The 13,647-nt window shown below is 43.0% G+C and overlaps 1 protein-coding gene across 1 annotated transcript; it reads right to left on the bottom strand.

The window, feature by feature from the left end:
* Positions 1–4,832: 4,832 nt before the first annotated feature.
* On the bottom strand, positions 4,833–10,543 carry LOC115332192 (amine sulfotransferase). Its single transcript, XM_040218049.3, has 2 exons — positions 10,235–10,543; positions 4,833–8,277 (listed from the first exon to the last, which is right to left on the bottom strand). Exon 2 carries the CDS (start codon positions 8,199–8,201, stop codon positions 7,254–7,256), a length of 948 nt encoding a protein of 315 aa, XP_040073983.1. The 5' UTR covers positions 8,202–8,277; positions 10,235–10,543; the 3' UTR covers positions 4,833–7,253.
* Positions 10,544–13,647: the final 3,104 nt, after the last annotated feature.

Consider the following 13,647-nt stretch of genomic DNA (forward strand, 5'->3'; position numbering starts at 1 on the left):
TCGCTCAATAATGCACTCACCGTGTGAAGAGAGCGCAGGAACGTTGGACCTACCCACGCATGCTCAAATTGTACATTTCCACATGCAAAACTTAAGCAAACAGCTCATTCAACTGTGCTTCAAATAATTCAGGACTACAACAATTGACAACTTGCTCTGGCAGGGTGTTCTACTCAATAATAGTCCGACAAAAGAAAGAGTATTTAAAGACATCATTTCTGTATTGGTAGGGTGCAATCGCTTTAGTATTGCTCGTTCTTTTGGAGCGTGATGTCGAAGGTAGAATGTACACTTCAGGATTAATCTTTGTCAAGCCCTTAGCCACCGCGTATAATTCCTTTAATATACACACTTTCCTTCTTTTCTCTAAACAATTAAACCGCACTTTATTTCTCATTGCCGTAACTGACTCGGTGCGCCTATACTCAGAAAAAGCAAACCGAAGTGCCGAATTCTGTATCCGTTCAATTTGAGCAACCTGCTGCTTCCTCTATGGGTCTGATACGCACCCCGCATATTCCAAGATGGCACGTACATAACATTTATACGCAGCTAATCGAACATCCCTACTTGCATGTCTAAGATGCCTTCTAAGAAAGCCTAGCTTCTGATAAGCCTTGGCGCATATGTAATCTACGTGACGATTTCAGCGCAGGGTATTAGCTAAAATAACTCCTAAATACCTAAATTCTTCCACTTTATGAAGTTCAATACCGCCTATAGAATAGCGGAAGTCTAAGACCTTTTTTATTCGTAATACAGCAAGGGACAGTTTTATCACAATTAATCACCATAACCCATTTCTTACTCCACAAGAAGATGTCTTCCAGGGACTGGTTGAGAATTTCCTGGTCCTGAACTGTAGGCACTTCTGAAAAGACCATACATTTGTCTTCAAACAATTTAACTTGAACCGAGGGAGGGAAATTCGTTGCTATATCATTTATATAAATTAAGAATAAAAGGGGCCCTACAACTGATCTCTGGGGTACTCCTGAGTAAACTGCTAACGGAGGAGAGCAAACTTTATTACAGCTAACATACCGCATTCTTCCTTGTAAATAAGAACGTATCTAAGATATGAAAACCTGATTTAATCCCAATAAGTTTAATTTTTGTACTAATTTGTCATAGGGTACCCGGTCAAATGCTTTAGAGTAATCCATAAATATTACGTCAACCTGACTTTCTTTGTTCATTGCTGATGCAAACTCATGTGTGCACTCTATTAGTTGCGTGACTGTCAAAAGACCCTGACGAAACCCGTGCTGGTGTTCACACAGTAAGTTATTTTCCTCTAAGTATTTATTTATATGTTTAGAAATTATGTGTTCTAAAAGTTTGCTGCATGTCGTTGTTTGCTAAAAGTTTGCTGCATGGGGCGATACTTTTAAATGTCCATCTTATTTCCGGACTTGTAAATGGGCACAATTTTCCCACAAAGCCAGTCTTCTGGTAACTTCCTCTGGAAGAAGGGACGCATGAAAAATTAAATATAAATACCGCGAAACCCACCCTGCATATCTTCTCAGAAATGCGTTGGGGATATTGTCTGCTCCGGATGCTTTTTTATCGTTTATATTCAAGAGTAAATTAAAAATACCACTTTCAGACAATACCAACTCTGGCGTTTGTGAGTCGTTGGGTACGACGACAGGGTCTACCGGTGGGTCACGTGACACCGTAAAGACAGACGAAGTATGTTGAATTCTTCGGCAATCGCAGAAGGACAAGAGACAACTTGATTATTGATTAAAACTTGCACAATTTCTTTTTTTTTTTGAGTCAAAAAGAAACGACAAAAGTTCTGTGGGGATTCCCTCAAGAAGCGTGAGAGCACATTACCACAGTAGCTTTCCTTTGCTTGCGTCACAAGATCCTTTAACTGTCGTCCTAAATTCGCTATCTCAGTGGTGTTTCTAACTTTGTTTTTTATTCGGAATTTTATCTTTCGTTTTAGTTGCAGAATTTCTCTCGTTATCCAAGGATGCCTCCTTTTTCCTCTCACTTTCCTTAAAGGAACAAAACGACATATACAGTGGGATTCAATATTTTTAAACTTTCTCCACAGCTCGTTTACATCAGATAGATGACTGAAATGATCAAAGTGCTCTTCTAAGTAGTCAAGAACAGACAGATCATCCGCGTTTTGGAAATCGTGAACTAAATATTCTGGACGGGTGTTTTGGGATGTTTTTTTCGAGAGTTGCGATGAAAATTCCAACATCTTATGATCTGACCCTCCATCTATAATATCAATCTCGTCCACTTAAGCCATATTGCTAACAAAAAATAAGTCTAACGTTGCTTGACCAGTATTTGTTTCTCGGGTCGGACCGCTCACTAACTCTCTCAGGTTGAAACGAAAAGCAATATCAAGAAGCAGTTCTGAGGACAGTACCTTATTTTTATCCACTTGGCTAGTTGTCCAATTAATACCGGGCTGGTTAAAGTCCCCTGTCAAAATAATTTTAGCTTTGTCGGTGAATTGTAGAGCCATGTAGTCGTATAAATCGTATAAAAACTTTGGCGCTGTGTTTGGGGGCCTATAAACGGCACCTATAATAAATGTATTTCCGTCGATTGTTACTTTACACCATAATACCTCACCGTTGATAAGGCAATTTATTGGAACCAAATCTACCGTGTCTTTAAAAACGATAGCCTCTTGATCCTCTGTCTTTCCGAATCATTTTGTATGGAGGTGGGACAATTTCATTTTCCCCAATACCACCGTGCAGCCATGTCTCTGTAATAACAACAATGTGAGGGTCATGAAACAACAAGATCATTTCTAGTACGTCTACTTTATTTAATATACTTCTAGCATTGAAGCTCAATGTCAAATAATTTCAGCGGGCGCTTACTAACTGATTTGTGGCATCACTTTTTGTTAGGGTGAGTTTGCTGCTTGTTTGCTTTACACATCTGCCCATTGATATCATCCCACAAAAACACTGTCGCCTATCCTTATCCTGTCATGAATTAGGAAAAAACGTTTTGTCCGTTATCACGATGCCGCTTGCTGCATTCCCACGACTTCTTGCGTCTTTGAAGTGTCACCCAGCAGCAGTCGTGTTGCATTGTTATCTTAATCCCTTTCAGTAGTCGGCGTTTCTTTAGAAGATTATCTTTTTCTACGGAATCCAAGAATTTAACGATGACAGGTCGATTCCTGTTCGTTTTTCGCCCAACGCGATGCAAGCGTTCGACAGTGTTAACACGAATTCCAAGCGTTTCTTCAAAAACACCATCCAGTACCTTTATTTTAACGTATCTGGCGTTTCATTGTTGTCTTCCGGAATCCCGAAAACCATAAGGTTATTGCGGCGGCTATAATCTTCTAAACTGTGAAGCTTCCTCTGACACTCAAAAAGGTCTTCTTGCATTGACGTGACGCTTTGTTGAAGACCTACGACTTGATTTTTAACCTCGTTTGTGCCTTGGACTATTACTTCAATCTGTTCAACCCTTTTAACTAAGCTGTCGAATTTGCTTTCAAACTGTTCCTGGCTAGTTTTTATTACTCCGAGATCATTTATAATCACGTTTTGTGTAACCAGAAAAGCTTTCACCATTTCCTCCGTCGTAAGTGGGGTATCAGTGCCCCCCTCATCAGGTCCCGAATTCGATTTAATGTCCCCGCATTACAATAGGTCAAAAGTGACATCAATACACTCCTGCAACAACAATACACACGTCCGAGGGCATGGCGGCGAAAAACGGCAAATGTTGCTTGTACGTTTACAATACAGGGCGCGATCATTACTCACCTGCATGAAAAACATTAGAGGGTTATCCATCGCTCCCGGTGAAGTGCCACCATGCCCTCTGACGCTGAGCAGCCAACGCCGCCCTTTTGTAGTTTCTTAGGCGGGGGCGGGACGTGTTGTCGATGTCCCTCCGGTATTTGAGATGCCGCTGAGCACCAGCGGATTGAACATGTTGCCAGGTTCTCTGTTGATACGTGAAGGGGCATCGCTGCTTCCGTGAGACCGTGACCACAATCGTGACGAGGCAGTTGGAGCAACATATGTTCCAGCGTTCCTGTTATTCGGGAGCTACATCCGCTCTACGCCCGTTAAATGTACGTATTTGACTTGGTGCTTCTTGGAAACAAATGAGGGTGATACCAGCCTGCAACTAACAGAAGATTAAGAGGTTCGTTCGAAGTCGTAATATGACAACATAACAGTCCTATATACCGTCATCTTTACCAAATCTGTGAATTGTGCTAATTGTTGAAAAGCTTATCTTGTTCTTACTAGTCCTATGCCATAAAACGCACACTAAATTTTTTTCTAAAAGGGAGATTAAAAGAGTAGGGGATTGGGGTGAATTAGTCAAAGGTGATATGCTTTTAACGTAAGCTATTTTTTGCAGTGGTGCGTTTACAGTTTCCCCAATACCTTTATCTCGTTACGTGATAGTCGTATAAACAATATAATTGTTTCTTTTGATACGTTCTGTTTAGATGTACTAAAATATTGAGATGGGCTAGTTGGTTAAACACACTGAAATTATAAAGCGCAAGGGACAGATAAGGGCATGAAGAAGACTACTTTCTTATCTTCCTTAGATTTTTTATTAAAATGCCAGTTTTTAGTATACTGCTGTCCGGTCTAATTCAATTTTTTGCCTGTCCCTTGCGATTTATAATTTCAGTCTGTTTAGATTTATTAGAGAAAAAAAAACATTTAAAGAAATATGTGGTTTTAAGGTTTCGACGATCGCTGGCAAGTGCTATTATTTTTTTTAATATATGCAAGTTATTCATGCGTCCTCAATTTTTGCACAAGTCTTTTTTTATTAATTGTGGCCTTGAAAATGTATTGATAACTCCAAAATCAGCTTTATTATTGCCTCAAACACCTCAAGGCGGCGTAATCTAAGTGCAAAGAAACTGCATCACGAAGAAAAGATTTCGAGCGCTCAAAGGCGCCCATCAGTTATCGGCCTCCTTCTCTCCCGTACTCCACCTGGTTTCCTGTTTGTTATCATGAATATGGAAAAGACATTCTTCAGAACTTCAAAACTTTCACACATTGCATGCCACTAAAAATAATTTATTACGTTGATCTGTAATTTTGCAACAATCACGAATGCACACCAAACCTAAGTCTAATAAAAAAAAAAAAAACTTATGCAAAAAACAGCTCAAGAAGGAGACTCAAGCTGAAAAATGGAGTGCTTTCTGCACTCGCAGAAAAAAGATAAGGCACGCGCGTAGCAAACGGGCCGGCGATTGGCTGGCGCCCACACAAGGGATAGAAATAGTATAAACAGGGAAATTTAAGTAACACTTCCCGCCAGCTCCCGCCCTTCCATTTAAAGCCCTCCAAAAATGCAGGGAATGCATCTTTTCGGCACCGAGTAGAAAGCCAAATTAAATCTGTCTTTTTTCTATTTTTTTTTTAACATAATAATTACAGTTTTTGTACTTTAAATTTTGAGGATGATGTGAGGGATAACTCACGGTTGTCTGCAATTATAACAAGCAGCACTTTTAGGGTGTCAGTGGTCTTTTAATTTTTACAAAACATGCGATATGTACCTATTAAATAACAAGACTGGCATGTTGTCGGTGGTATGCTTATAGCAGTGAGAAGTGTTTACAATTTGAGTAACCTTGAAATATTCGGAAGTAGACAACACAAACCGGTTTCAGAACAGAAAAGCCGTTAGCAGACGAGGCAATCCGGACGAAACAAGCCAGAATAGATGAACTGGTAAAATCGAGCGAGTTGAACATGAATTTTTAAAATCAAAAGATAAAAACACGGAGGATAAGCACAGGACAACCACGTGGTTATCCTGTGCTTGTCGCCCGTGTTTTTTTTTTTTTCGATTTTAAGAATAGATGAGCCGTGAAAAAAAAAGGAGACAATTTGGCTGATGTTGAAACAGGGCAGCAGATCAACACCAAATTCCTTGAAAATATAAACAAATCGCCGAGTGAGTGTTTGTAACTGTTGAAGGAGGTATACGGTGACAATGTGATGTCACACAGTTGAGCATTTGAGTGACAGAGACGATTTAACACGGGACGATAAAGCGTTGCGACAACGAACGGCAGAGTAGCCTTGTCACGACCACAAACCAAATTAGTTCCCGCAAGGATCGTGGATTAAGTATTCGGGTAATTACCGACACGGTACATATTGATAAAGAAACTGCACGGCATATTTTACATGACAAAATGAGCAGGCACTAGTCTGCGCCAATATGATGCCAAAAACACCGTCAGGAGTAGAAACCCAGAAAGCAGACCAGGAACAGATTTGAACTGACTTTCTAAAATATTCGCCGCGGAACCTGATGTACTGGAAAATATCATCGCATGTGACGGGACGTGGATTTTTTAGTACAGTACGACCCAGAAACCAAGAATGCAGCCGAAGAACTGGAAAGATCCCGCGTCGCTAATATTAAAAAGGCAAGAATGAGCAAGTCGAAAGTGAACGCATTGCTGTTTTGTTGTGTTCGTCCGTTATTTTATCGTTCCCCATCTCAGGGTTTACAAGATGTTGCTGTTTATTTTATTTGACATTAATAGAGTGTTCATGCGTATATGGGTACCACATGGTCAGACAATCAATCAACAGCATTATATCGAAGTTCTATCAAAGCTGGGAGAACAAATGCGAAAAAAAGCCCATGTTGCGTAAAAGCAACGCGTGGATTCTGCATCAGTGCTCTCTCCATAAAGTAGTTTCTGGCGAATAAAAACCTCCTAGCGCTGGGCCACCCACCTTACTAGCCCAATTTAGCCCCGAGTGAGATACTTGTTTCCGGAGGTAAAATCTACACTAAAAAGACTCCATATTCGCCCTGTGGACCAGGTAAAGGAAGAAACGCCAGCGCTGCTGACGAGCTTGACATATGATGACCTACTGCACCGCTTCCAACAATGGAAACTTCGTATGCCACAGTGCATAGATATGGGAGGGGAATACGTTGAAAAATAAAACTGTTAATTAAGTATTAACAGCTTAATAATAAGATACACTTTTGCCACCAGTTCTGTTATTTAATAGCGCCACCTGGTCTAGTATATTTTGCCGAGATGAGTGGTCGAGTTATTTAAACAAGCAACGCTACGACAAGCTTTTTATACAAGTATGTGCACGACTCTGATTGTTCATGTGTGATCGATTAGCTTACGGATAGCTCAAATATCTTAGAAGATAAATTAAAAAAAAATAAAGTTCAGGACGCAACCAAGATAGCAAGGTAGTGAACATACAACGAAATCACATTATGCCGTATTTCTTCCATATATCAATAAGATCTGTCTGAGAAAGCTTAGCTAAAATCTTTTCTTCCATCCTTTTGTTCATGTCGGCGTTGAAGTGTTGCTTCCAATCTCCCACAATTCCTTTGCGAATAAATCCTGCATTCGGCTGACGCTTTGCGGCCTCATGGAAAGCTCTCAGTCCAGCTGGAACGTTGTCCTCTTCAAGGGGGTTCGCAAAAAACTTCTCAAAGTTTTCGACCGCGGCCACTTTCATGGACTTGATGTCACTGTGCTCTATTACGTTCTTCAGCATCTCTTCGTTTTCGACGAGTAACTTGTGATGATCCTTGTCGAGGAATTTTGCGATTTCCAGGACAGCCTTCCTGGGGTCATTCTTCATGTCCTCGTAGTGGATGAACAACACGTTGGGGTCATTGCGATGCGAGTACCAGGAAAGGACGTGCTCAAAATAATCCTCGTACTCGTTTTTTCCCTCCATAAATACCTCAAAAAAGTCTTCAAACCTTCCATCAGAAAATTCGTAGCCTGCAAACGCGCGTGTGTGGTGGAAGAAAGAGACGCAGGCGTCCTTGGGATTTCTACAGACGTAAAGGTACTTTGCCTGAGCGTGCTGAGGCATGGAGTCGTACGGCAAGTGCGTCTTGATGAGCCCCGGTCGCTTCATGGCTTTGATGGCATCCGCACCCAGCATTTCCAGAAAGGGACTACTCTTGAGAAAGTCGAGCGCGCTGGGTGGGGGTACTCCCTTGTGGAAGATCAGGTACCCTATGTGCTGAGTCCAGGTGGTACCGCATTTGGGAAAGGTGACAACAAACATGTCTTCCGGCCGAGGCTGGTACTTGAGACCGCTTCTGTACATCTCCAGTGTGAAGTTCCGGCTGAGCCTGAAACCGTCCATATCGATGTAGAGGGGTCCGTTTGGTATTCGCACTTCCACGGCCATTTTCGGAAGCAGAGATGAGCAGTTGAAGACCTATTAGTGGGCAGCGAATTCCGAATCTGTAGATATTCGTAGTTCCCTGCAATTAAATTGGAATGCTGATAAAAAAAAATAGGGGGTCATTAAATACAAAGAAAAGAGTTGCACTGAGAATTTCTAGTGACATTGGTCGAACGTTACGATCGGGAATATGCAAGGAACACTTTTAGTGAAAATACTTCACATAAGCACTTCTACTGAAAACACAACTAAAAGGGAAATATTGATTATGCACACCGAAACTGTGCGTTAGTGGAAACAATACAAAACATATGAAATAACTAAAACTGAATTGTTTTTATAAAGCGGTATCGAATTATGGTTTAAATAAATGTTTAGCGAAATAAAGAATGGCATATAAAGTGTTTCGTGAAACTACATTCAACTAAAATAATTAGATAGAACATGTATATATTTTTTGAGCATAGAGTATTTCATAAGCAGAAGCTATGATGAATCCGAAGATACAATGCTCCAAATATGTCACCACACAATCAAAGATGCCATATTTGACTTTTTCTTTTTTGGCATCAGGATATGCTTAAAAAATTCAGTTTAAACAAAATTGTCCATGCGTTGCACTCTTAGATGAATATTACAGTGCGTGTTTTCGTTTTGAACTATTTATAACAACTGACAAAACTGGGTGAATCATCAAGCAGCCTAAATGTAGCATTTGATCTTGGTTGACTTCAACATTAGTGTGGAGAAAAAAACCTACAAAATGTTAGATAAGTAAGATTATATGTTTTTCTTAGATTAGGTATGAAAACACAAAGTAGCGCCACGATGCTATTGCCAATTTTCTTGTTGCCAGATTTGTTATGTGCACATATTTACAGCATAAGCTGTTTACGCTGGACAGTGTGGTCGGGATAGTACAGGGTGTCCCAAAAAGAGTTTACAACATGTTTGTACGGCGAAAAAATAAACTATTCATCGTCGAACGTTCATTATCGGTCCAAGTGTAACACTAGCGGCCCAAACCAGATGCCAAGGTTCCAGAACTATCGGTTATTTTGTTCAAAAGTTACGTGATCTGTTTTTCAACTTTTCAATGAGAAAATGGCGGCCGGCGGAGCTCTTGAGTGCATGGCGCTAAATAGTGCCAGTGTCCGTAAACAGGCGAAGTCAGGACCTATTTTCCCATTAAAATTTTGAGAATGTCGGTTCGAACTTTTGAACGAGATAACGCTTAGTTCTGAAACTTCGCCGTCTGGTTCGAACCATTAGCGCTACGTTTGAGCAGAAAATGAACGTTTGAAGATGCGTTCTTTATTTTTGTAAAAAAATAAAAAAAAAGAACACTTCAACCTTTTTTTTTTGTTTTGGGTTTCTTGGGTTTGGGGGGGGGGGGGGGACGAAGGGGCGCTGTACTTTTTGGTCACTACAGCCCTCGCGCAGCACGAGCAGCCACTTGAACTGTTCGTCTACATTCAGCATCATCCCGATGTGCCGAAGTTTAAGCGTCACCTTCAGGTCAACGTGGGGAACGAATTCAACAAGAGTATTTTGCTTCAGCGTTCACCCAAGACTCGCCTCCAATCAGAGAACACACACACACGGGTCTCAGCCGAATATTTTGCCTCCAATGACTCATCGTTGTTCCCTTTTTACCCTTCCTCACACACGATAAAGCCGCAAACGTGTGGCATATACCGTTCAAATAACAAACCACGAAACAAATTATGACTGAATAGGAGGCACAAATAACACCCGTAGCGTGTGTCCACTGGGGTTATTATCTTCACGCAACACTGGGTGACACACATGCTCAACAGAACGTCGGAAAACTTGAGCAGCAGGACGGAAAATGGCCGGGTCCGACCGGGCGTCGGCGGCACACGCGTTTACGCGACAGCAATTGTCGGCGCCAGGTCAGACCCGGACATCTTTCCGAAGCGTCGTACCACCAGTCGAACATTTTGACCTACATGTTTCTGGCGCTGAAAACATGTATACAAAGGCGCCCGAGCGGCGAAAAGGCTGGAACTTACAGGCGATGCCTCCGTGTAGCTTCGAGGAAAAAGGACAAGTGCCTCGGCTGTCGGCAGCGAGGGAGGCGGTGCTGCACAGCATTTCCGGCTTTCCTCCTCCTCCCGTTTGGCTCATTGCCCGAGATACGCCGACGACTGCTACTTGTGTAATGGACCGTTAAGATGTGGCGCCACACATCCAGCGCCAAGGTAGCGCGGTCGTTCTCCTATAGGCACCCCGCAGGTCTAACTCGGAGCAGATACGCGAGCCTCTGGTGGCGGCGTCGTGCGCACTCATCGGGACGCGACCTCGGCAGTCGCAGCTCGACTGCATTGGTACACCAGTGGGTGTTGCAAGGTCGACATGTGCCTGCCTGGGCTACAGCAAGGGGCAGATGAGCGGTGAAACTGGGCGCGCCGCAGCGCTTTACATGACGCACCGGCTGGCGATACGCGGCGATATTGGTGTGTCGAAAACACATGAGCGCAAAACCCCATCGCGCGAAGCACATAGTTCCTGGGCCACCATTGGCACCGAACGTAAAGCGACTGGCAGTAGTTCTTCGCTTTAAAACGGACTATTGATGCCCAAAACGCAAAATTTTCAGATTAAATATAAAACAACAAGAAGCTCTGCGCAAAAGTTTTTGTGCTACCGTTCCCAAGCAGCACATAAACGTGAAGAAAACGTCAAAAGAACGTCGAAGACGTCTGTAACGTGACGTCGTAAAACGTCGAAGGTCCGGACGTTACCTTCCTTCGACGTCGATGAAACCTTTAAATGTCCGCGAGAAAAGGTGCACAGAAGGTCGAGGGGACGTGCCTAATGACGTTTGTTGCACGTCACATACACTTCTCAGTGGGCCGTTGCGTCCGGGCGGCGGAGAAAAGCTCACCGGAGAAAAGCTCACCGGAGAAAAGCTCACCGGAGATAAGCTCACCGGAGAAAAGCTCACCGCAAAACCGGCAGATGTGGAGAAAAGCTCACCGATATTTTTTTAGCTTAGCTTGATTCTGCGTCTTGAGGTTCATTGGGCATATTTACTATTTCCTCAGAAATTGGTAATCACCCATTCTGTAAATTATTGAAGCCGCAAGTATAAAATCAGAACATCGTACACCGGTAAAAAAGGCAACAATTTATTGACAGTTGAGGGTGCGCCGTCGGTAGCTCTGTCAGATAAAGGGTTTGTTTTTTTGCGAGCTAATATGAATAGCGGTGTGTGAATCGCTTGAGGTCCAAATGTTGTGTAGCACCTAATAGATAAGTAGATGTTTGTTGATGTCATCAGTGTCGGCTACGCTGTTTTCTTTCAGTTAATTTCACTAAGAAAACTTTAGTTGTGAGAACAGCTTCGTCGTGTCGTGTTTGTTGTCTTCACCCCGTCGTCGTCGTTTGAGCGGTTTTCATCATGTATAACGTTTACCGACTCGCCCAATTCGCTACCTATACCTTACAAAAGACTAGCTCTTATATAGCTCACGAGTAACAACGGTGACAGTGTGCAGCTCTGAGGGTCACGGGTGGCTCACCGTAGAAGGCGCTATCACACACAAAGGGAACGTGTGGAAACACCATGCAGCACGAACGGCTAGAAAGCGTGCATGTCCGTGGAAACACGAACGGCTTGAAAGCGTGCATGTCCGTGGAAAAAAAGAAGACTCGATATCCTATTGACCCTCGATATCCTATCGACTGTTTTATCCTGTTTTCAAATGTTAACAAAAGCTTCAAAGAGAATTTCAGGCACCGCGTTGTTGCGCGTGCACTTTTAGATTCATAAATATTTTAGTTAGGCTTTCGTTGCATAGAGAGTAAGCCACAAAAAATACTCTCCCGCAATTATTAATTTGGGAGCAATATACCCAATAAGCTTAACAAATATTACAAAAGAGGACATTTTATTTTTCACAAAGCTGACGAATTTTAATGATAATAAATTGATATATGTTACGCTCGATCCAACAGCCTCCATGTAAAAAGAAGAAAAAATATCGGTGATAAAATTTTCTCCGCATACGCTCAATGGCCGGTGAGCTTTTCTCCGCATCCGCCGGTTTTGCGGTGAGCTTTTCTCCGGTGAGCTTATCTCCGGTGAGCTTTTCTCCGGTGAGCTTTTCTCCGGTGAGCTTTTCTCCGGGATTCGTTGCGTCCTCCCTCGACGTTTATGATACGTGTATTCACGACATCCGGACTACCAACGACGTTCACAGAACGTCGAGAAACCTTTCCAAATTACGTTAACTAGCCGTCGTGGGAAAACGTTGTGTCCCCCCGCCCCCCCCCCCCCCCCCCCCCCCCCAAAAAAAAAAAAAATATATATATATATATATAGATATATATATATATTTTTTTTTGTATTATTGCAAAGGCAAGTTGCTATCAAGCAAGTACGAAGGAAGTGACTAAAACACAGGTTTGGTACGAACTGTTTATTTGAGCATGTCCAGACACGAGATGCAATACGGAGCGCCTCCAAAAGACGTCTTTGGATGTGCCAGCCTCAAAGATATAAAAGAACAAACAAAATCGCATAAATAAATGAACAAGAGACGATGTCACGGGGCGCGGAATGTTCCACCGCTTACCTTGTTCTGCTTCTGATTAATGCGCTGACGCGCGTGCTTTAGCGGTCCCATTGCGCGTAGCTGGTATTCTCGCTGCGTGCACGGGAATGGTTTCAGAAGGGGGATCCCGTCCGCTGGGCGTTCTTGATTGAGATCGTTGGAGGCGTCTGAAGGGTCTTGATCGGAGACTGGACTTGACGCGCCGTTATGTGCACTGCCACTTGTTTTCTGGGGGGCGTCATTTATATCCTCACAGGCACCTTTGATCCGAGCAGTAGTACGATTCAACATGTGAAGCGTTATGGCCTTGAAAAAGTCCTCGAGCCGTGACTGAATACGACCGCGTTTTTGGCGATCACCGACTTCTTCATGGGGGCGACTTGAGCGACTCATTCAATCGCAGCACTTATACTGTATGCAGACTCGAAAAAAAAAAAAATCACGGCGACGTAGCAGCCTGCCTCGTAGACCCGTAGACGTGACGGCCGGTGCTAATGACTGGCTTTCGGAAAAAGCTGGACCGGGCCCAAGAGCTGTTTTCTCTGGGCCAATTCGAAGAACAGCATATTCAGTGAAATATTTTGAGAACGACTGAGAAAATACGTGCACCCGGAAATTAGGCTTGTCAATTGTTCGTCGTCGCTATCTTCCCCCACTTTTCTCTCGCCCTCTTCTTGCCGAGTTTCCCGACGCATCGCATGGGGCTCTATGGAGATACCACTGGCACCTCCTCTGCCTACCTTTCCCCCTCTCTCGCGCCGTGCAGGCTGTTCTTTTTTCTTTGTTTTTTCTTGGTTTTTTTTTTTGGCACGTAAGTGCGGACTGGGCTTGAACGCTTTTTAGACCGTCATCTGGGCCATTCAGGG

Source organism: Ixodes scapularis, unplaced genomic scaffold (assembly GCF_016920785.2).
Source record: "Ixodes scapularis isolate PalLabHiFi unplaced genomic scaffold, ASM1692078v2 PGA_scaffold2__306_contigs__length_199485367, whole genome shotgun sequence".
NCBI lineage: Eukaryota > Metazoa > Arthropoda > Arachnida > Ixodida > Ixodidae > Ixodes > Ixodes scapularis.